The sequence below is a fragment of the Cottoperca gobio genome, chromosome 19, assembly GCF_900634415.1.
Source record: "Cottoperca gobio chromosome 19, fCotGob3.1, whole genome shotgun sequence".
Classification (NCBI taxonomy): Eukaryota; Metazoa; Chordata; class Actinopteri; order Perciformes; family Bovichtidae; genus Cottoperca; species Cottoperca gobio.
Genome location: NC_041373.1, coordinates 10,242,949 through 10,265,332, shown reverse-complemented (window position 1 = coordinate 10,265,332; position 22,384 = coordinate 10,242,949). Strand labels below are relative to the sequence as shown.

Sequence of the window (22,384 nt, the reverse complement as noted above, 5' to 3'; positions counted from 1 at the left end):
GTCTCCCTCTCTCTCTCTCCCTCTCTCTGCTCTCTCTGTCTCTTCTCCCTCTCTCTCCTCTCTCCTCTCTCTGTCTCCTCCTCTCCTCTTCTCTGTCTCTCTCTCTCTCTCTCTTCTCCCTTCTCTCTCTCTCTCTTTCTTCCCTCTCTCTGTCTCCCTCTCTCTCTGTCTCTGTCTCCCTCTCTCTCTCTCTCTGTCTATCTCTGTCTCTGTCTCCCTCTCTCTGTCTCTGTCTCCCTCTCTCTCTCCCTCTCTCTGTCTCCATCTCTCTGTCTCTCTCTTGTCTCTGTCTCCCTCTCTCTCTATCTCTCTCTCTGTCTCCCTCTCTCTGTCTCCCTCTCTCTGTCTTCTCTCTCTGTCTCTATGCTCCTCTGTCTCCCTCTGTCTCCCTCTTTCTCTGTCTCCCTCTGTCTTCCTCTCTCTGTTTTCCTCTCTCTGTCTCCCTCTCTCTGTCTCCCTCTCTCTGTCTCCCTCTCTCTGTCTCCTTCTCTCTGTCTCCCTCTCTCTGTCTCCCTCTCTCTTTCTCTCTGTCTCTCTCTCTCTGTCTCCCTCTCTCTGTCTCCCTCTCTCTGTCTCCCTCTCTCTTTCTCTCTGTCTCCCTCTCTCTGTCTCTCTCTGTCTCCCTCTCTCTGTCGCTGTCTCCTCTCTCTGTCTCTGTCTCCCTCTCTCTCCCTCTCTCTGTCTCCCTCTCTCTGTCTCCTCTGTCTTTCTCTGTCTCTCTTTGTCTCTCTGTCTCTGTCTCCCTCTCTCTGTCTCCCTCTCTATGTCTCTCTCTGTCTCCCTCTCTCTGTCTCCCTCTCTCTGTCTCCCTCTCTCTGTCTCCCTCTCTCTGTCTCTCTCTGTCTCCCTCTCTCTCCCTCTCTCTGTCTGTCTCTCTCTGTCTCTCTCTGTCTCCCTCTCTGTCTCCCTCTCTCTGTCTCCCTCTTTCTGTCTCTCTCTGTCTCCCTCTCTCTGTCTCTGTCTCCCTCTCTCTGTCTCTCTCTGTCTCTCTCTGTCTCTCTCTGTCTCTCTCTGTCTCTGTCTCCCTCTCTCTGTCTCCCTCTGTCTCCCTCTACCTGAGATGCTCCTGTTATGTTTTTAGATCTTGCTATTCACCAGCAAGTGAGGGAGGCAGCAGTGTGCTGCAAAGGGTGCATTGCGTCTCTAATTGCGTCAGAGGTGGGAAAAAAAGCATCCATCCCATGCTGTACATGCCTTTACATGTAGTGAATCTACGCTCTCTTGCCTTGTTTAATACACCTGTGATGTGTTGATGTGGGAGGCAGAGGGAGGCAGTGTCATGGCAACAGTCGTCTCTATAGTCTACCTCCACCTGGATGAGGTTGCAGCTGTATTTCCTTTTTGTGCACTGATACAAGTACATTCACTGCTTGTGCTGAGTGTGCACAGCCCAGAGGCCGAAGGTCATGTGCGGTTAAACTGTATGTACGTGATGGGACAGGAGCGTATTCTCTCCGGTGAAGGAAGAACCAGTGTGTAGCTAACCTCGCGTCTCTCCAGGGCATGTCGGATGAAGGTTTCTTACACTAATGTTTTGTTCCCGCAGATCCCGCACCTCTCCGAAGGCGTTCGCATCCACGGAGAGAAGGTCACAGAAGCGCTGAGGCCTTTCCACGACCGCTTGGAGGCCTGCTTCAAGCAACTGCGGGAGAAGGTGGAGAAACAGTATGGGGTGAAGAACCTGGTAAGAGCTTTTGCTTGTTTGGGTATTTCTTACATGAAAAGTGCCTTGTAGCTAATGGACTAATGGAATCTGCAGCCGTTACTTTTATTCCTTCTGTTGTGTTTGGCTGAAGATTTCTAGGAAATGGATATGTGACATATACAGTTTATTAGATAGCAATATGTGTATCGTCACACCTTTCAGACATGATGTAGTTTTTCAAAGTCAGTGTCTGAACCAGGACGTGAAGATAATATTTGAGAAAATAAACAACATAATTAAGACGGCAATTAACAGCATTTGATGCCATTTGTAAGAGCTGATGTCAAGAACACAATTATAATTAACATACTTTATTGAGATGCAAATATCTGATTTTGAGTTGCCTGTTTTATTTTACATTAAGTCCCCCAAATGCACTCAGAAACATGTATGTCATACTTGCTTTTACTTCCAGCTGAAGTCAGCTTGTTTGCAAGCCTCCCATCTCTCTCCTCCTTTACAGTTTTAATTGTTGCTTGGCCAAGCTTTTCCCTCAATCTTGCCTGAGGTAAAGGCGCCCTCGCTCCATTTAAAGGGAGAGGGTGGTGACCTTTCAAACGAGAGAAAAGCCATCACTCTCCAGGCTGATAATAAGGTTATCCTATCAGATGTATAATTGCTTGGAAAAAGACCCTTTAAATACAGAAGGGTTCATAGTTAGAGCGACTGTTACCAGAGGATTCTTTCTTTTTGATTATGTTGCCGTGTTTGAAGCTCTGTACTGTACTTAGGATTAGGATAATCTTTATTTTCCCTGTCCCCTCCTTCACGACCGTAAAATCAGAAATTAAAAAGAATGCACAGGTAACTTCAAAGCAGTCACTGACTTTTAAGCCGAATTGTTTCTGTTTTTCTTCTCCTGCGGTGTCAGCCGGCAGCAGACGAGCGGCGGGGGTCTCGTCCTCACTCCATGGTGCGCTCCTTCACCATGCCCTCCTCCCAGAGGCCGCTGTCAGTGGCTTCAGTCACCTCCATCTCCTCTGACAACTCACCCTCCAGGCCTGGCTCAGATGGGTAACACCTAGTTTGCAGTTCTTCAGGGCGTAAAATACCAAACGTCCTCTTTGGCTTTGTGTTCCTCCCATTAGAGCAGCAGTTTGAAAATATTTTTTTTGATTACTGTCTCGTTCAAAGCTCCGTCGTCGTTATCTCGATGAGCCTCAGGCCTCAAAGATTTCCATTTTTCATTTCAAACCTAAGAGGATTTCTGAGGATGTGTTTATTTGATTAATTCACTTTATTGTTGAGTTCGTGACTAAACCTCTCACATACGTCCTTTACAACTTAATATGTATTAACTATTGCAGTTATTCCTGCTTGACTCTTTATCATATTGTCTTCATTACAGTTTTGCCCTGGAGCCTCTCCTGCCAAAGAAGCTGCACACCAAGTCTCAGGACAAGCTGGACCGCGATGAGCCTGACCGGGATCGCAAAGACAGGAAGAAGGAGAAGAGGAGCAGTAAGCACCAGGAGATCTTTGACAAAGAGATGAAGACCACAGAGATCCTTCTGCAGCCCGCTGAAGCCGTCATATTGTCAGAGACGGTAATGAAAAAAGTGACCTGTGCTACGAATTCACCTGTGTGTTACTTTCCTTCTCTTCTTTCCTTTAACTTGTATCCCTTTTGCTTCTCTGAACCACTCTGTATTCTCCTGCGCCTCTCTTCTTTTCTCCCTTATCCTACGCAAGCAATGATAAATTTCCGTCGGCGTTCATGGTTCACAAAGAAGAAAGTCGGGGGGATGTTAACTGGAGAAAATGTAGAGAGAATGTAATATGGGCACAACTTCAGGCACGTATCGGCACCAAGAACACAAATTGGTTTGGACTGGCAGCTGCTCTGTATTGCAAAACGTTTCAAGCTCAGTGCTTTCCATTAAGCATCAACATGCTGCTCCTTCTTCTTCTTCTTCTCCTTCTTCTTCTTGTTAATGTTTAGGAAGCCTTGTTCCACTGTTTCTAGTTGATTCCAGTATATTCATGGTTCCTAGGCATTCGGAAAGGTGACCCCTGACCTTTTTCTTTTAGTGCCGCCATCAGACCACCACAAGAATAATCTAAATCTAATGGGACGGTTACTATCATATTTGCTGAACACGTTCAAGCTCCCAAAGGACAATTTGAACTTTTCACCAGCGCCACTCTTATGTCAATTTTTGTTTTTTACAATATAAATCACTGGAAGGCCTTTGTTGAATGTGGTGTTCTGACATATTGTGTATCTCTTAACAGGCTCTTTTAGTCTCCTCTCTCAAATCTTCTACCTCCTCCTCTCTACATCACATGGCTTACATTTCTACCACCCAGCGGCTCCCTCCTTTTCTCTTAGCACTCTACATATCTCCCCCTCCCCTCTCTCCCCTGTGTTCATGTCCCTCTTCACCAGTGCTGGGTCCATTACAGCAGAGAGGTATCACTGTGTTCTGCATGCCCAGTGGGGAATGCTCACTGGCTTAAGATAAGGGTCGCGATGGGATCCAGAGAGGCCCCTGGCAGCGCTGGAGCCGTCTGGCTTGTGATAGGAGCCTCTTGCCTCAGGGGTCAAGGGTAGAGCACCCAGGGGTCTCCAGTAGTTACCGAGAAGTTGCAAAATATAGTCGTTTTTAGTTGAAGTTATAATCTGGAACACGTAAATCAAGAAAATTGCTTTTTTACCCGCAATACAAATGACAGTTTTGTGTTTTAGTGTTCTGGAAAAAGCATTACATCCCTGAATGAAGTGTGTTGTTATTTCTAGTGCCTCCCTTGTGGCTGACTGTTTGAGTTTCGCCGATTGCAAAGATGTTTGTTAATGTGGCCTACAGTGTGGAATAGCCCTGAGGACGGATCTTTTCATATTCAAATTCCTGCCATAATAACGCTGGGAGAGCACGGTGTTGCGTGCAAACAATGATTTGTAACCACAAATGAGATATTGCAACACAATGAGCACATTTATCCAAATGGTTTCTTACAAACAGCCGACTTAATAAGCGCGTGGATACACACACAACAGTCCCAGAGGAGACGGGGAAACAAATGTTCTTTTATTGATCTTCTGTTATATTTCACCGTAGACTCGACTCACTTGCCAGATAATAAAGTTTGTTCTCACTTCTGTTTTATGGATTTGTTGTGTAATTACTTTTACTTTGCGCCCTCATTAACGACTCAATCCCTTACAGTGTCTTCTTCTTTTTCTTTGTTTGTGCGTGAACCCTCAGATCAGCCCCCTGCGGCCTCAGAGACCAAGGAGTCAAGTTCTCAGCCAGATCGGTGGAGACCGCCGCTTCTCCGTGTCCCCTGGAGCCAATTCATCTTCCTCCAACTCCTCCTCCTCGCCTGGACCCCCGCCCATCACCCCCCGGAGCAAACTCTCCTTCAGCCTGCTCACTGGTTCCAGTACGAGCAATCTCACTCGCACTCAAACGCTCACTAAAGAGGTTCTCTCCTCTTTGGGCTGGAGCTTCTACGAGCTCTGCCCGCCCTCTGACTTTGCTTTACCACTTTGCATCACTGTTACCATGTGCAGTGGTGCACACGGTGATGCTGAGTTTGATCCCAAACACAGCGCTATGAGTCATGTTAGCGACACTTCTTTAAATGGCCTTGCAAATCACGGCTGTCAGCACCCCACATTTACCTCTAAATTTGGCGATTTGTCACAGGGCTGGCTGCTGACACTAGAATCGCTCATTATTGGCTCAGTGTGTTAACTCACTTATCAAGGATGTTTATAGATGCCTCAAATAATCCTCAAATAGTGCAACTGTGATGGCATAGCAACTAATAACATCTTTTTTTTTTTTATCCTCGCTGCGTGGTAAGTGCTAAAGCCTTTTAAATTACACGCCCTCAATTTGTAACACAGGCTTTCCATTATAAATCAGTGGTGACACTTAATTTTAACCCCTCATTATTATTGTAAACTATTTATTAAATATGTATACAGTGGGCGTCCCGGTAGCTCAACCGGTAGCACAGGCGTCCCATATACAAAGGCTTAGTCCTTGCCCACAGCGGCCACTTGTTTGAGTCCGACCTGTGGCGTTTGCTGTATGTCGTTCCCTCTCTCTCTCCCCTTTCACAATCTGCACTTCTCTATCATAAAGGCATGACAAGCCCAAAAATATAACTTAAAAAAAATATATATATGTATACAGTGCATGTATAAATGCTGAATCAGGGGTGTGTAAGTAAAGTGCTATCAAATGTGTAATCTCAAAGCCAAGATCACGCTCGGGGGATCGAGGTCAAGCGTTGAGCCACTGAAGTGTGTGCAGGAGTCTTGCTCTCACAAATTTCATTTTTATTTAGTTGTTTTCTACTTTCTGTAAAACATCAAATCTTAATGATGGGAGAATTCACCAGAAATAGGCCATGCGATTTATTCTTTGGCTCCCAGTCGTACTATTTACAAAACACTGATGTAGTTTGATGATGGATGTGAGCTGATGAACGCCCTCTTGCACAGGTCTGGAGCTCAACGGGATGGGCTGTTCTGACAAAGGTGAAACGCCTCCTCCACTGCCGGTGAAAGGCAGCAACGCTGATTACGGCAACCTGCTGGATAATCAAGACTTGACGAGTCCCTCGACGCCTCCACCACCTCCGCCACATCAGAGGGTAGGTGTTTTAATTAGGGCTGAGCGGGAGCCCCTTACTGATGCGTGGCACTTATATGATGAAACAAGAGGTCGCTACACACACTTGACATTTGGGACACCCTCCTCCACTATACCTGCTACACCTGTACGTCCTGTGATACTGTGGGCGTGTTCATGAATGTATCACATTTGTGCAGTATTTTTGTAATAATGTGTGTCACAGAAGAATGTAGGCATATGTCAGTTAGCAGCAAGGGCCCACGCCCGCCTGTCCACCCCGCTGTTATTTATACTTGTTCCCCACCCCCAGCCGGCCCGGTGCTCAGACGTGATGGATTGGATGATTACTTTACCTCTCACATCCATCAGGAGCTCTCCCGCTGTTAATCAGCGGCTCGTCTCTCCACACTCACCCTGCGTCTCCGCTCTCCGTCCTCTCGCCTCGCCACTCTGTTAACTAATCTTATTTATCCAATGTCATGGCCCGTGGACAGGCTGAGTGACAGCCGCTCTTCATTTACAGTCCTTGATCGGAGACAGAGGTGAGGTCATTGACGAGCATTACTCCTTGTCTGTCGTTGACTCAGGTGTCTTAAGAAGGGCACGCTGGTGGACAGTTTAACTCCAACATCTCCTTTATCTTAAAGCCCCAATCTGTCATTTTTGACCACATGAATATTGGGTAAATTGATAAAAGAATAACTCAGTAGTTTGACCGATGGATGACTAAAGAACATTTTGTGTTGTCGGCCTGTTTTCATGCGTTTTATTTGCAAACATTATTGATTAAAACGTTGTTGTGCCGGGAACATCAGCCCCAACATGGCTCGATCCAATAGATTCCATACAACAATGTGTGTGTCTTATGGAAGGCTTCACTAGAAGGTCTGCCCCTACTCTCATGCAGACGGTGATATATGATTGGTTGAGGTTCAACGTACGGTCTGACAAACATCTAGTCTGAGAATTTAAGGGAACATAATCACCTAATGTGACACAGTGACAATCATAAAAGACGTGAATGTTGTGTAAGCTGATCCTGGGCCCCGTAATAAAAGACCTGTCAATCAAACTGGGAGCGACAGCAGCTTCAAACCCTGAGTTTCGAAAACAAAGTGGAAAGACGAGTTGTCTTCAGTTGAGAATAATGACTATTTCAAGGTTTCTGTTTTTGTGTGTTCGCAGCACATTCCACCTCCTCTGCCCAGCAAGACCCCTCCTCCACCTCCACCCAAGACCACCAGGAAGCAGGCCTCTATCGATTCAGGGATTGTACAGTGAACAAAGATGCTGACAGTAGGACCAAACGACACGCTGACAGCACAACAAAAACGACATCAACAGTCACCGCTCCCACCGAAAAGCGGCAGTTTCTTTTTCTTTTTACCAACACATTCCTCGCTCCCTGTCCCAGCTTGACAAGATGAATACCTCACTGCAGCCCGCCCCTTATTATCATCTTTTTATTCTCTTCCTATCTTGTTTTGCCTACAGTTTGACGACGAAGCTGTCTGCAACAGGGGAGTAGTCTCTGAATTTATAGATGCCGTCTACGCCCGAAACCACGCCACTCGAGGACTTAATCAGGACATTGTGTTCAGACAGCAGCTTTCCAATACTGACCCACTCTCAAGTATATGAGAGCACATAGATCATTAAAGAATAAATCTTATCTCTTTTATTCATATTCCCACTATGTACAGAGGTTTGTATATATGATCTTATTTTATTTCAGTTTTCTTTTTCCTTTTTGTATGTGTTTTGATCATGACTCTTTTTGTATTAACGTATCATTAGATTAAGTGGCATTTATATGAAACAAAAAAGGGCGTGTAGGTTTTAAATTGACGGGACTTTACAGAGTTTCTGTGACCCTATCATGGATTTTATTGGTAAAAATTTGGAGTGCACATACAACTAACTCCTATCGCATTATCATTGTTCAGACCTTGTCCTAGATTGCTGTAACCTTGGATTTCAATAATATCCCAATTCACTACTACTGACATGACTTCTGAATAAAATTTCAAATGTATGTATTTTTAAAAAGAAGATGTCTGCCTCATTATTTTCCGTCCAAAGCGAGAGGTGCTGAAAATAGATGCGCGTTTCCATATTTCTGAAATCCAAAACAAACTGGCAATCTGTACGCTTTTCCTCACTTCTACTTGAGCAGCAGCGAAGCTTTTCTGCCTCCCTTGATTGACAGCCTTCACAACAGCCGCATCATTATCAACACACAGGCGTTTTATACCCAAAGTGTTACGCCACAGAATGACTTCTATTTAGGCTAATGCAATCTCATCTACATAATGTGTCCGCTCACCCAAGCATCATTTATCTCTTTCAAAGCTGAAAGTACGTATCTGGAATGTGGCCCATATTTGAAATACAGTTAGACGTGCCAACAAACTGCAGGTGCCAGCTTTGTCATTCCTCATGCATTTTTGATTTCTGCTTTTTTAGAAGCTGCTGAAGGTCATACCTAAATGTCTTTATTAAAAACTGTAGTTTCTTCACACTGCTGCAGTGTAATAACACGTCCTGTTGATAAGTTAATCATTGTTTTATGGTTTTGTTTAATTTTGTCATTTAAAAAATGATAGATTGGTGTCATGGGACACGCAGGCTGACAAGTTTGTTCTCAGCTTTCTACGCTTGATGGGTTTAATGTATTTTGACTCCAAATTAATGTTTGAACCATTAAGTCAGTGTATCTGTTGTGCAGCAGCTTTAAATTGAATTACACTTTAATTAGTTTAGTAATATGTGCGTCACTTTTATTGTCGGTGGAATAAGTTGACTTAATGTAAAGTTTGGCGACGGTGATCACTTTTGCATACATGGCATATGAGGCATACAAAAATAGTTTTTAATCATAATGTCTTTCTATGTATGCTGAAGTGATGCGTTTTATATACTTTAAACTCTCCGCACAGTCCGTTTAATTGGAAGGAAATCCTGTGATTCTCACCATGCAGCTTTATTAGCCTATTTCTTTCCCATATTATGAAAATGAAAGTAAAATTATAAATAAATAAAAACGAAATACACAGCTGTTTACCAGCTGTTATTTGTGCTCCAGTGAAAGCTCCTGTAAAATGCTGTTGTTGAACCTTCAATTTTCCGAATCCTCATTTGCACATTTTGTAAATGTATTTACAGGCCCCGTTGTGTGCAGCACAAAACCGGCTTGTGGGGCCTTTTTGAAGTGTTTGCCCCAGGTGGCTCATATTCCTCTGCTCTCTTATTCTGCTGACATTTTGTGAGTGGGTGTCCGCCTGAGGAGAAATGCTCAAACTGTAGCATCTGTTGTTTGAATGGGTTTTGGTTTTTTTACATCTCAAGAAAGTTAGGGTTTATCAATCTCTCTTGTCCTAATTAGGAACACCGAATGACATATTTTCCCTGAGAGTTTTATTTGGGGAAAGCAGTCATAAGAGATGACTGTAATGTTGCTCATGACAGTAAAATGTCTTGTTAACATGTTGGCAATTCACCTGCTACAAGAAAAGGCAGAATTCAATGATGCTGTCCTAATTGTTTATCAATACACCAAGTAAATCATTTTTATATATATATATATATATATAATTCTCTACAGAAACAATCTCCTAAGGGGCTAGAATGAATCAGAAAGGTGGTAAAGCTTCATAAAATAAAAAAACAATGATATCGAATATAATACTCATCTGGAATCTATTCAATTTCCTGTCATGCTTCTTGTACAAATCACCCGAGCTCCCTCTTTCCTCATGTACACAGTAAAAATCCATTTAATCCTGTTGCGGACAGATCGTTGTTGTGTACATATTACCACTGCTTAATACAAGGTACAGAATGTGCTCCATAGGACCTTCATTTGTACTATCTGCGTAGATGATGAATTGCTCTCCAAACAGAAAGAAATGGAGTAAGTAATATTCAATAAAAATGCAGGTTTCACTATCATACCAATGTTATTATGTCTCATGGTTTCCCATCTTTCCAGGTTCTTTCTTCCAGTTCCACCCAAGGCTCGACCGCCTAACTTTCTCTCGGGACCATTACCCTTGCTGCGGTGCAGCACCGTACTCTGCTTACAATAACAAAAAACACGATGGTGTTCATCAAAGCCTTTTCCTCAGTGCCAATGCACCTTCGACCCACTACATGGTAACATGAACGTCCAAAGGTTGGAATTTATGGTTTCAATTGATTCCATGTAAAAAAGCTAAGGGAGTGTAAAAGATGCCACTTGAGAAAAATGAATGACCATTAATGGCCGCTAACTTAACAACCCCTCCTAATCGCTGATCAATAGCTACAAGCTTTGGTAGCTGCTCTGTTAAACAACACACAGGCGGTTCATACGGTCCATACATTGATGATATAAAGCATACATCTGCATGCAGTGCCTGTAAAAAGTATTCACCTCCCCCTTAGACTTTTGTGGACTTTGTCATTATTTGCAATTTTGAATCACATCGACTGCCAAAACAATATGTCAAAATGAATAATTCTCTAAACATTTATTTCAAATTGAACTAACCCTAACCCAAACTAATGGATATTAAAAAATCACTGGTGCAGCCAATTGTTTCTAGAAGTCACATAGTTAGTTAAATGGAGAACACCTGTGTGTAATCAAGGTTGTGATTTAAAGTTGTTGTTTTTAAAGCTGCTTAGTCAAAAATACAAAGTAAAGAAATCTGTGATGAGTTTACTGAAACACACATTACTGAAAGCCCAGTGAGATCATTCATAAAAAACAAAAAATGGCACCGCTGCAGATCTGCCTGGAGCAGGTCTGTGGACGCTCTGAAGTAGCAACACTTCTATAGCTGAGCTTGTGCATACAAAACCTGTTGCCCCGGTGATTCACCAAGAGCAGCTTTATGTCGCCGTGGCAAAGAGAAAAATAAAGACATGGCACAATGTGATGCCATGTGGTCGCAGTACATTGCAGTGGGGGGGTGTTTGTGACGATACAGGGAACACACATGCATTGAAATCGTTGCGGAAAACCTGCTGCAACCTGCAAGAGTGCGATTTGGAAGATTTATTTTCCAGCTAAACAAAAAGACAAAGCTACACAGGAAGGGCCTCACAACAGCAATATTAATATCCTGAAGTTGCCAAGTCAGAGCCCAGACATCAGTCCAAAAATATTTGTGGCAGTAATAAACTTTATAGTAAAAATATGTCAACTTTTGCTGATACAGATCTATCTGCATAGACTAAAGGATGCAAGTGTTGCCAAAAGGTACCTTTACTAAATATTGACATAAGGTGCGGGAATCCTTATGCAATCAATCACTTAATTATTTATATTTGCACTTAATTTAGATCAATTCTACACATTTGTTTTCACTCAGGCACTAAAAAGTTTTAGGATGATGTGTGTTGAAAGTTTCCACATCCACAATGATCTAAAGTAAAACAATAAAACTTGACGAATTCCAAGGGGGGGGGGGGGGGGGGGGGGGGGGGGGGGGTCCAATACTTGTTTCTATAGTCACGGTAACCTGCTTATTGCATTGCAATGATAAGCACATTCTCTCCAAACTGAGGTGGGAATAAAAAGTTTTGTCAATAGCATAATTGATTTATCAAGAATACCCAGTGCACCCTCAATATCTAGCCTTGCAATTGAAAAGGGATAAAGGGTGAAGCATTTCAGCAGTGGTAATATTACATAGTTAACTGGCAGCTATTTCAATAGGCTCTCAGTAATTTGTGCTCAGGCATTATGCTTCACCCTCTCTCTCCTCAAAGCATAGGGAAATGCATTGCTTAATTGAGAGGATTTCCACAGGCTTTGTATGGAGGGAAGCTGTGAGCTAGCTCCTACTCTCCAGGAGAAATGTATTTACAGTGCACTCTATCCCCATCTCATTTGTCATTTCAGCCTGGAATTATGTGTATATTTCCCTTCCCTCTTGAAACACTTTCATTTGCTGGGAGTTTGCATGATGTGCATGCTTCTCTGTAAATGTCTCCTTTGCATAATGAAAGGGGACAATATTACCATAAATCAACAATCTTGCATATATGCAATCACAGCCGTCTATGGGATTTCCATGCCTTTCTTTTTGGCAGACTCACTACAAGTAGCCTAACGTTAGTGGTTAATATTATACTGTCGATGTGGCAAACAGCTTTTCAATAGTTAGCTGTTATGCTAAACAGATACATTTAGTCTGTTATTGTCTGTTGCTTAGTTGCCAACAGAAATGTATAAACAATACTAATGTAGGTTAGGTTAAATGAGTGTATGTTGTTTAGTATACTCATCTTCAAAAAAAAAAACTTGGCAGTAGCATCTTCGTTTCTGTATGCTAACGCTGTGAAACTCTTGCAACATGGTTACGGTTAGGCTTTGAGCTGTTTCGCAAATCCAGAGTTACCATCTAGACACGGCCCTGTGTGAGGTGTACTTAGGGCAGAGCGGCGCTATTAGCTAAATGCTAACGTCAACGCACTAGAGTTCTAACTACAGATAGATAGAGTGTTAGCATGCTAATATGTGCTATTTAGCAGTAAACACAAAGTGAGGCCGAGGCAAGTAGGCTGTTCATAAACCAAATGACAGGTAATGTCTGCAAAAAAAAACTCAACCTGCAATCCATCCAATAGTTGTTGAGACGTTTCTCTCAAAACCACAAACGTCAACCTGCTGGTGGAGCTTGGAGGGAAAGTGAGGGGACTCCCAAAGTCAGTAGGATTTATCTGGGGACCTCGAATGTCTGCAAAATGTCTTAACAATCCGATAGTTGTTGAAATGTTTAAAAAATAATGGACATTCTGACCGACTGACATTGGCATCCATGGAGTCATGTCGTTAGCATGGCTACACATTCCATGATGGATAAAGATCTGGTATGAGGAAGGCAGCAGTTTGATGCAAATGCTTGAATGACAAACTATGTAAATAATGATCCCGCGTTCCCTACCCTTCACCTCGTTTATATTTTTGGCGTTGTGTGGGCTATATTGTGGATCTGATATTTTTATACTTGCACCTCTATTTGATATTTGCACTCTGTATATTTACACTCTTTCTTACCTTGCACTGCAACTGCTGCGCACCGATCTATAAATACACTTCTTATTATCATATAGCCATCCCTATCTCTTTCTGCCTGTATTTACTGCTGCTATTTGCAGTTAACCGTCCAATAAAGAAGAACGCGCCATAAAAGGAATCTTAAAAGAAACATGAATCGAAATGAAAAAGATTTGCATTTACATCACCTGTCGGCGAATTAATGTACAGCTGCCTGTTATAGCATCTTGTAACAAACACGTAGCTTCACCAGCAGTCAATCGTCAGCATGACAGTGTAGTGTTGTGTGAAGCTGTCACTTGTACTGTGATGCAGGATCCATGAGGCCCCTTCATGTCTCACCAGAGTTGTCACACTGGTTCAGTAAACTACCTGAGTGGGTTGTGTTCACTGCCACAAACATCTCGTGTGTGGCGACAACATTGCTCTCCACAAACATGTAAATGTTTACTGAAAATTCTTCATTCAATTTCTTTACCAACATTTTAACGGATGAATCATTGAGGTCATTGTGTTGTGGAACTATTTCATTTGTGCTTCGCGTGTAGCAGCACGACGAGGTTTAGTGATACGATGATGGTACAGTTGAAGTTGCATGTCTCTAAATTAGAACTCCAGCAATTAGGCAATTGATTAGTCGTTCAACAGAAACATTAATCTGTAACTATTCCGATAATTGATTTAGTCGTTTTTCAAGCACACTGCTCATTATTTGATGCTTCGAAATTCTCAAATGTGTGAATTAGCAGCTTTTACTTGTTTGAAATTATAGGAAATTGATCGTCTTTGGATTGTTGGACAAAACAAGACATTCGATCGAGACCGGATTACTGCTATGGCCCCTCGGGGAACTATTTGTTGTTGGACCCTAATGGACACAGTACTATAGAGCTCAAATGATTGTTGATGGTTGAATAATTGCCCCCTCCCCTGTGAGGGTCTTGGGCCCCTGGATAGTTGGTGTTCCCGCCTTGCATTTTCTCCTTGTGTTGAAAATAATAATTTACTGCAGCACTACTCTAAATGGGCTGCAGTAAATGTTGATAATAATGGATGTTTTGCTACTTTTAGAGACATTTAATTGTATTTATCTGATAGCAAACTGTCCTTTGAGCACGTTTCTTATCTGCCGCAAGAGGTTGTTATAAACACCTGCACTGGCTGGAAGCCGTGAGCCAAGCCTTTGATCGCACACTTTAATGCTTTTTTTTTCTGTCCTGCCTACGACTTTACACACTCCAGACAGACTCTCCATCACTCTCTTATCAAGAGGGGCTGTCACAAGCAGCTCTTACAGGCACAGAGACTAGTCCACATCGCACTATACAGCACGGGAGAACTGCTGGCATTTTCAATCTGAGCTTGTTTATCCTGTGCTGCATTCAGCACTAAATACAAAATGTACATTCTGTACACAGGCTTATTATATTGGTTTGAGGGAAACAGCCAAGTGGTGGTGATCTATATTAGCCAAGGCTATTATGAAGCACTGGGTTTTCCCAGGCAGTCGGTGCGACGTGTTGCTAGGAGACATACCTAGAGATCGGGGGTGGAGAGCTCGTTTGATGAGGAAGCAGAGTTCCCAGCTACTGTCAGCTGCACACGGAAATAACTTTGAAGTGCTACAGGCATGCTGTCCCAGTAGCAGAATATTGATTTGAGCCGGTTAATTAAATCTTTGTAATTTTGGTCTTTTTGATCTCATGTCTATATTTTTGAGCTGCTTCAGAAGTATTTTGTGTGGAAGTATTAAATAGACTGATATTTCTCAAACTCTAGACTACTAAGGGACTATTTTCATTATATTTCTGACTGTTAAATGGCAAACTGTGATTAACTATCACACACACACCGATGCTTACGTCTGACATTATAATACACTGGCGTTTGTCAACCTTTTCAGAGCAGAATTTATGTATCATTTTGTAATATTATACATAATTCTAAAGCACCATTGTAAACAATGAGCAAAACTATTATCAGGGAACTGTACGGTTGTAAAAACAAAACCCTGTGCACTAACTTCCAGAGAGAGGAACATATTTCATCACTTTCACTTTAAACTCTAACACCTCTGTGTTTCATAAATTCTGTGTGATTAAAATCAATATCCATTTCTACATTTTGATATATGTTGCCTCCCAGGAAGCTGCACTGCATGGTTGATAGATGTGGTGTTGTAAAGATTTTTGGTTTATTGAGCGATGCTGAAGGAATCATGTTTGAAGCAATGCTGCCCTCATCTGGATAGTACCGTCAGTGCATCCTGCCTCATCACACTGCCATAGTGACAAAAACCTCTGGCTTGTGGTTATACAATCTTAAAGTCAAATTAGTAGTCTTGACACCACCCGCACCCTACTACATCAAATCATGTCCACGGTATCCGGTGTGAGCCGTTATTTAAAGGGTGCTGCAATTTTAGAGTTGAAATATCTCTGCTTATAATTCTAATTTCATGACTCTCTCTATGCCAAGTTGTGGTATTTTAAAGACCTTGCTAGGAAATAGGTCTGCAACTGATGGTGAGCCTAAGCAAGCTGTGATATTTGCCACAAACAGACCAGTAACATCTGATCTCACCGAGGCTGTAATCAGGAGCTGAGGTGTAAATCTGCCCAGCGGAGGAGAGCATTAAGTTAATGCAAGCAGCAGCCGCGATGCAGAAGGCCGGGCTGGTTGTATTTCTCTCTCGGTCAGCACGCTGTCTGCAGGGCTGCCTCCTTAACTCCTGGAGATGGACTGTCAGGGCCAAGCAGTAATTGGTCAGAGGGGACTCCACATGGAGGAGCGTCTAATTACTAAGAAACATATTCCCCTCCTTTGGGCCTCGCAGGTACACAAATACCTTGAGATATTTATGTGCTAACGATGGTTGAGGCTGTTGACCCAAATGCTTTCAAAGTAAACTTAAATTCCCCCTTCCACTCAAAAAAAGATTTCCTGAAATCTAATAGTTTGGAAGCCAGTCGTGGTTCAATATGTAACAATTTTAATATGGGAATGTGAGGCCTCCAGTGCAAATACACTGGGAATTGACTTTTCAGTGAGGGACAGAGTAAATGTCGTCTTCAGAATGTTTCATTTATAAGAGTTTTTTGATAATAAAACAAACAAGAAACATGAATGAAACAAAATATTTGTATATATCTTGAAACATCTTGATGGGATCTTTACCTTAATCTGTGCTGTAAGTATTATTACTCTGTTACTTTTTACTTTATAAGTATATTATTGGCCTTGCATTACGCAACAGCTAAATGTGAGTTTAAAATGCTACATTATTTTCTTAACACTCATATAAGTTGTCAAAAATGACACAATGTGAAACTTGAAATGTTATTCGTCCCTTTTAAACTCTTGAAATGTGTTGAGGTGAAAGTGCAAAGCTCAGCTATAGAGATCCTATTATATAGGTGTCTTTCAGTGGACACGCCATCTTAAAGAATAAAGACCATAGAGTGTAGAAATGAAGGATGCTCTGAGGCCAGACAGCTACTCTGCCTGCCAAGTTTCACATAGCAACACTTCAAGTGTCTTTAATCTCCCGCACAGTCAGACCTGCTGACAAAGAACTTCCTGCAAAGCATTCGGCAGCACCAGCTTTTATTTTCACTCTGTCACTCTGCATCCAGGCTGCACATTAATTAGCACTCAAACTGTGTTGTCTGTTTCGCTTTGTTCCTCCACTGGGGGGAGACTGTGAGAAGGACAAGCCCCTGGCTAGATAAAGGGGATGCATTTGTTTACACAGTCAGAATGAATTACTTTATCTGTGCCTCTCGTGATTGCATTGCCCTTAAGTGCATCTAATTGTCTAGTAATTACTTCAAAGCAATAAACGGTAGCAGACATCTAATTCATCGGCCCACATTAAAGCCAAGGTATGCAGAAAACAAGCCCTTTTAATCTGGAGGGTCTTTGTTGATTCCAGCGTGGTTCAGCTGTAATCCCAGCAGTACAATGCACAGATACATACTGAATGAAGAAGTAGCAGTCTGGGTTATTCCCCCCATCACCTGCAGCAGTGGTTGTCTCTAGTCTCAGTCTGAAGGGGCCTGCGGTGCCTCGGCCCTGCCTCTCTGACCCCGGCCGTGATTGACTTGATCTCCCAGAGAAAAGCTCCCATGACCTCAAAAAGCTTGAGGAAACAGGGGATGAAGACAGACATGGCAGAGCAACAATAGACATCCCCCTCCCTCCACACACACACACACACACACACACACACACACACACAAACACACACACACACACACACACACACACACACACACACACACACACACACACACACATACACACACACACACACACACACAGTCAGCATGTTTGAATTATTACTTTGAAATGACACAGGGGCTTGAGGTTGCCATGTTGAGCCACATTTGACATCTCTGAAAGGAAAATTGTGATTGATGGCTTAATCAACCTCAATGTACAAAAAGCTAACAGTGATAACAATAAAATAAATAAATGAGTCCCTATTAAATCTATTTAGCGCTTGTATTACATTATTATTCGCCTACAGTAATAAATAATATATTAGAATTGAAAGTTAAAAGGGCTCATGATAACTCAACAACACAAAACTCCCCATAAGATTATGAATAAGTGTCAGGCTGAGAATAATTATCATTTCAGATTCAGATGTCCAGTCAGCAGTAATTAGCTGCACAGGGTGTTGGACACCGAACAGGTTGTGCTGTTTTCATCTGGGGGTTAATGCCACTTCCCCCCCCGTGGAGTCCACTGCTCGCCGCTGCCGTACAGCCTGTGGTCGGGACAACACCTTGGAGCCAAACAATTACATCAAGGTCATGGAGAGGAGGAATGTTCTGCCGATTAGTGCAGGAGTCCGGCAGCAACCTGCAGAGCCCACTCTTCACAGGGATGACCACAGACCTGAACGCGTAGACAACTAGTCATTTTAAATTCAGCATTTTTTAAATGGAAACTTCAGTCCTAAACACCACAGAACGAGGGCCTGTGAATGGATCATGGCGATACAACTGTTAGACATGTGCCCTTATAACAGCAGCGTATTTAAAAAATGATTTATCACATACAGTAGTTCACGGCCATGCTGTAATAGGTTCCAGACGTGTTATAATAACATAATATCGTGGGAGAACTTTTCATAAGACGAGTCGACTAAAGTATTGGTGGGCACTTTCCTCGCGATCGAAACTTTGCCAGAGGTCGGCTCTAGAAACCTCCAGGGTTTCTTTTCCCTCTGACCACATGCATTACATTAGAATAGTGTCAATCCTAAAGAGCAGATTATTATTTGTATATGCTCCTCTGAGGAGCTCCATATCTTCACTGTAGGTTTTATGAAATATATTCATATTGATGTTTAAAAGTGGAAGCATCACGTTTAAAGGATGCAACAATTGTCCTATTTATCACTATATGTTAAAACATTTAAAACATGTCCCTGTTATTATACCATACGAGTTTCTATTTTTGGTTTCTAATTCAAAAGTTAAAGTTAGATAAAACCTGTTGGACGCGATTTCTTTTTTTTCCCTAATTTTTCTTGACAGTAAAATTCACAGAGCTCAATAATGTAATATAATGACATACTTAATTATGCCTGTTTTAATTATTCATTTTGCCTGTTTTTTTTCGGGAGCCTGCTGGGTTTTTTTCCCCTCCACGAGTCACTTGTTGACACTAAACTTTCGGCACTTGTGAAGTGTTTATTGAAAACGAATTTATTTTAAGAGAAGGTGGCTCTTTAGAAACACGCGGGTCTTCGCTGTTTGGGTTTGACACTGTCCTGCAGAAAAGTCAACGAGTTCAGACATGGTGCGCTATTTTTTATCAAGCGGCTACAACCCTTGTCTATTGTTCATCGATAGAGCTGGAAAGACATATATATTTTAAGACACACATATATGTGAGATTTAAGGTATATATGTTTATAACAGGAACTTGAAGAATGTAAAAAAAAATCTAATTCACTGAAACTTGAAAATGAACAAAAAACTCCTAAAATAATCTACCAAAATATATTTGGGAACCATAAAAGTTCAGGACATGTATTTACTCTGGTGATCCTTAATAGTTTATTTACTAAATCATATCGTGTTTAAAACAAATTCGAAAAACTTTGCCATGTACAACAAAAGCTCCAGTGCGTAATTACGCACGGGCAATAGTTATAAATCACTAACCTGCCTTAATGGGAATATACCGTAAATAATATGAAGCTCAGCATTGCATGTAAAAACAGTATCGGTGCTCATTGATAGGGAGATGTGGGTCAATACAACTGAGCTGTAGCGGGACAGAAAAGAGGGGTGTGACCATCTCAAAAGTTTTCAATGGGCTACCTGTAGAGTTTCCGGGCGCTGAGCATAAATACTCCTCCTTCTGAGGATGAGTTCAGTCCTGAGAGAGAGAGACATAGACGAAATTAGGTTTTTGGGAATCTGGTTAGGTTGGATTATGAACGCTTTTGGACACCAACCATCTAACCAGCAGTCCAGCCCCATTCAGCACCACAGCGCGCAGGAGCTCCTGGACATGGCCGTGTACTGCGATAACTACGGTGTGTACCAACAGAATCTCCACCACCATCACCCACAGAGGCCGCCGACGCACCCCTCCAGCTACGGCCTCGGAGAGTACACCTCCCCGTCCACGAACCCGTACCTATGGCTGAACGGACCCAGCATCAACTCCTCTCCTTATCTTCCCGGGAACAACGGCACGTCCTATATTCAATCTGGATACGGCTCGAACCAGAGGCCGTTCTTACCGCCTCCCACCGGGTTTGGTGGAGCAGACCTGAGCTGGCTGTCCATATCCAGCCAGCAGGAACTCTTCAAGATGGTCAGACCACCTTACTCCTACTCAGCACTGATCGCCATGGCCATACAGAACACTCAAGACAAAAAGTTGACTCTCAGTCAGATCTATCAGTATGTGGCTGAGAACTTTCCTTTCTACAAGAAGAGCAAAGCTGGCTGGCAGAATTCAATCCGCCACAACTTGTCACTGAACGACTGTTTCAAAAAAGTGGCACGGGACGAGGATGACCCCGGTGAGTCAAAATGAAGTATTTCTGTGTGAGATTGATTTATTATTATTATTATTATTATTATTGAATGTGCTTCAAGACTTGGCTTGACATGTTGAAAAAGTTGATCTCGAAACAAGTTGAATCATTCCAGTGAACCATATGTTAAAGACAACAATTTAGTGCGCAGGTGAAATGTGAGCAAAATGTTTGTCATCCATATTTAACCCCTTTGTTTGTGTTTCTTATCCAGGTAAGGGAAACTACTGGACGCTGGATCCCAACTGTGAGAAGATGTTTGACAACGGGAACTTCAGGCGGAAGAGAAAAAGGAGAGCTGACATTACCGGGGCTGACAGCACCGCTCTACCCGTCAAGTCAGAAGACGGCCCGCACAAGCTCTCCGACACCGCCAGCCTCCTGAGCTCCTCCCCGCCCAGCCTGCACGGATCCCCGGCCTCCCCCACGGAGCCCAAGTCGTCCCCGTCTCCGTCCGCGGAGCACAGCCCGTGTTACAGCCATTTCGTGTCCAGCGTGAACTCGCTGCTGGCGGGAAGCAACGAGGGCTCGCGGGGCGGGGAGCGGGACTACGGCTCTGGGCATCTGTCTCAGACCAGAGAGGGCATGTCTGGACTCGGCTCCTACTCGCCCACTTTAATCTCTCCTCTGAACTCTGACAATAACAAAATGAACTATTACACATCAGTACAGAGCCTCTCCAACCATTTTAGTGTTAATAACCTCATATACAGCCGGGAAGGAACAGAGGTGTAGACTCTGTCAGTGTTGGGCTGCTTACCGAAAAAAAAGTTTATCACTCATTGTTAGCCTTCACATTTCTTTAGTAGCCTGCTGTTAATACTGCTTCTCTGGTTTAGTAGGCCTCATGTTAAAACTAGCACTGGAAATTACCGTTTTATTTTTCATCCCTTCATAACTGGGAAAATATACTTCGGTGTATTGAAAAGGAACATTACAATCTGTCACTTCTCCATTATGGTTTGTTTATACAAGTGCAACAAATATGTTTATTTGTAGAAAAATAATCAATTTACAAATGAGCCCACGGAAGTCTGTCCTTGAACTGATGGATGCGTGCTTTACTTCTCTTTTTTCTTAATCGTAGCTGCTCGTTTGGCCCGACTCCCTGTCTTAAAGAAGAAGAAGACACCAATGTACAGAAATTATTTTCATAAGACGATATGACATGTATTTTTAGACTGAATTGTGTTGTGTGTTTTATTTAAAAACACGTCTATGTTTGAATAAAAGTCATTTTATTTTAACTCCAGGCTTATGTGTCATTTCACTTATCTGAGTGTTGGATGAAAACAATCTGAGAGATAAGGCTTTAAAACTCTCTAATACAAACTGATATCTACTTCAAATTATTAGTTTTGTTTATTTCCTGAGGAAAATCCCTTTCATATTCCTATAATACTCACATTTAGACAAACAGGCTGTGTAAGGTCAGTCTATTTTCTCATCCCTGTATGATATCCTTGTAACTAACCCTGCTGAGAGGACATTATTTTTATGTTAGTGTACAATTTTGTATTCAGCTGAAGCCCAACAGATTCATCTAAACCCACTTTTTTTGTAGATTTACAAATTAATTAGACGGTTTATAATATTTTGGAGACCCTGCTGTGCTTTCTTTCTCTCAAAAAGCCTCTGTCAGGCAAAACAGGCAAATATTATAAAAATTAAATTAAATTCTTAAACGTTTTCCAAGAAAGTGGTAGGCCTAAATAAACCAGTAGCCTATAACTGCTCTGGAGCCTGTCAGGACATCTGAAGTCAAGTGGCTGTAAGCAGTAAAGTGTGTAAGACAGAGACATTTTCCGCTTGTCACTTCTAATAGCCCCTTTTCATCAAGCAATCAGACCTTTAACTTACTTCCACAAGGTTCAGAAGTTCAGCTTTTTGTCTGGGGCTGGATTTGACTCAGACTGCGCCTGTTTGATGTTAACCTGTTTTCTGAATATTGCACCTGTCTCCATCTATTCCCA

General features: G+C 42.4%; 2 protein-coding genes across 3 annotated transcripts in view; both read left to right on the top strand.

Annotated features, from left to right (window-relative positions):
- dock1 (dedicator of cytokinesis 1) overlaps positions 1–8,343 on the top strand; it is a 156,482-nt gene extending 148,139 nt beyond the window's left edge. For both annotated transcript variants that reach the window (XM_029455855.1, XM_029455854.1), the window contains 6 exons: positions 1,547–1,684; positions 2,577–2,719; positions 3,054–3,252; positions 4,912–5,089; positions 6,162–6,313; positions 7,480–8,343. In XM_029455855.1, coding sequence (XP_029311715.1) covers positions 1,547–1,684; positions 2,577–2,719; positions 3,054–3,252; positions 4,912–5,089; positions 6,162–6,313; positions 7,480–7,575 — 906 coding nt within the window. In that variant the 3' untranslated portion in view covers positions 7,576–8,343. The remainder of the gene's footprint in view (positions 1–1,546; positions 1,685–2,576; positions 2,720–3,053; positions 3,253–4,911; positions 5,090–6,161; positions 6,314–7,479) is intronic.
- An 11,455-nt stretch (positions 8,344–19,798) lies between these two features.
- Positions 19,799–21,146, top strand: foxi1 (forkhead box i1). Its single transcript, XM_029456705.1, has 2 exons — positions 19,799–20,396; positions 20,626–21,146. Exons 1-2 carry the CDS (start codon positions 19,799–19,801, stop codon positions 21,144–21,146), a joined length of 1,119 nt encoding a protein of 372 aa, XP_029312565.1.
- Positions 21,147–22,384: the final 1,238 nt, after the last annotated feature.

Bases quoted from the DNA above. Each gene is read 5' to 3' on its own strand.
- foxi1 (XM_029456705.1), top strand. From the start codon at position 19,799: ATGAACGCTTTTGGACACCAACCATCTAACCAGCAGTCCAGCCCCATT. The intron at 20,397-20,625 runs GTGAGTCAAAAT...TTTCTTATCCAG, and splicing joins ACGGGACGAGGATGACCCCG to GTAAGGGAAACTACTGGACG.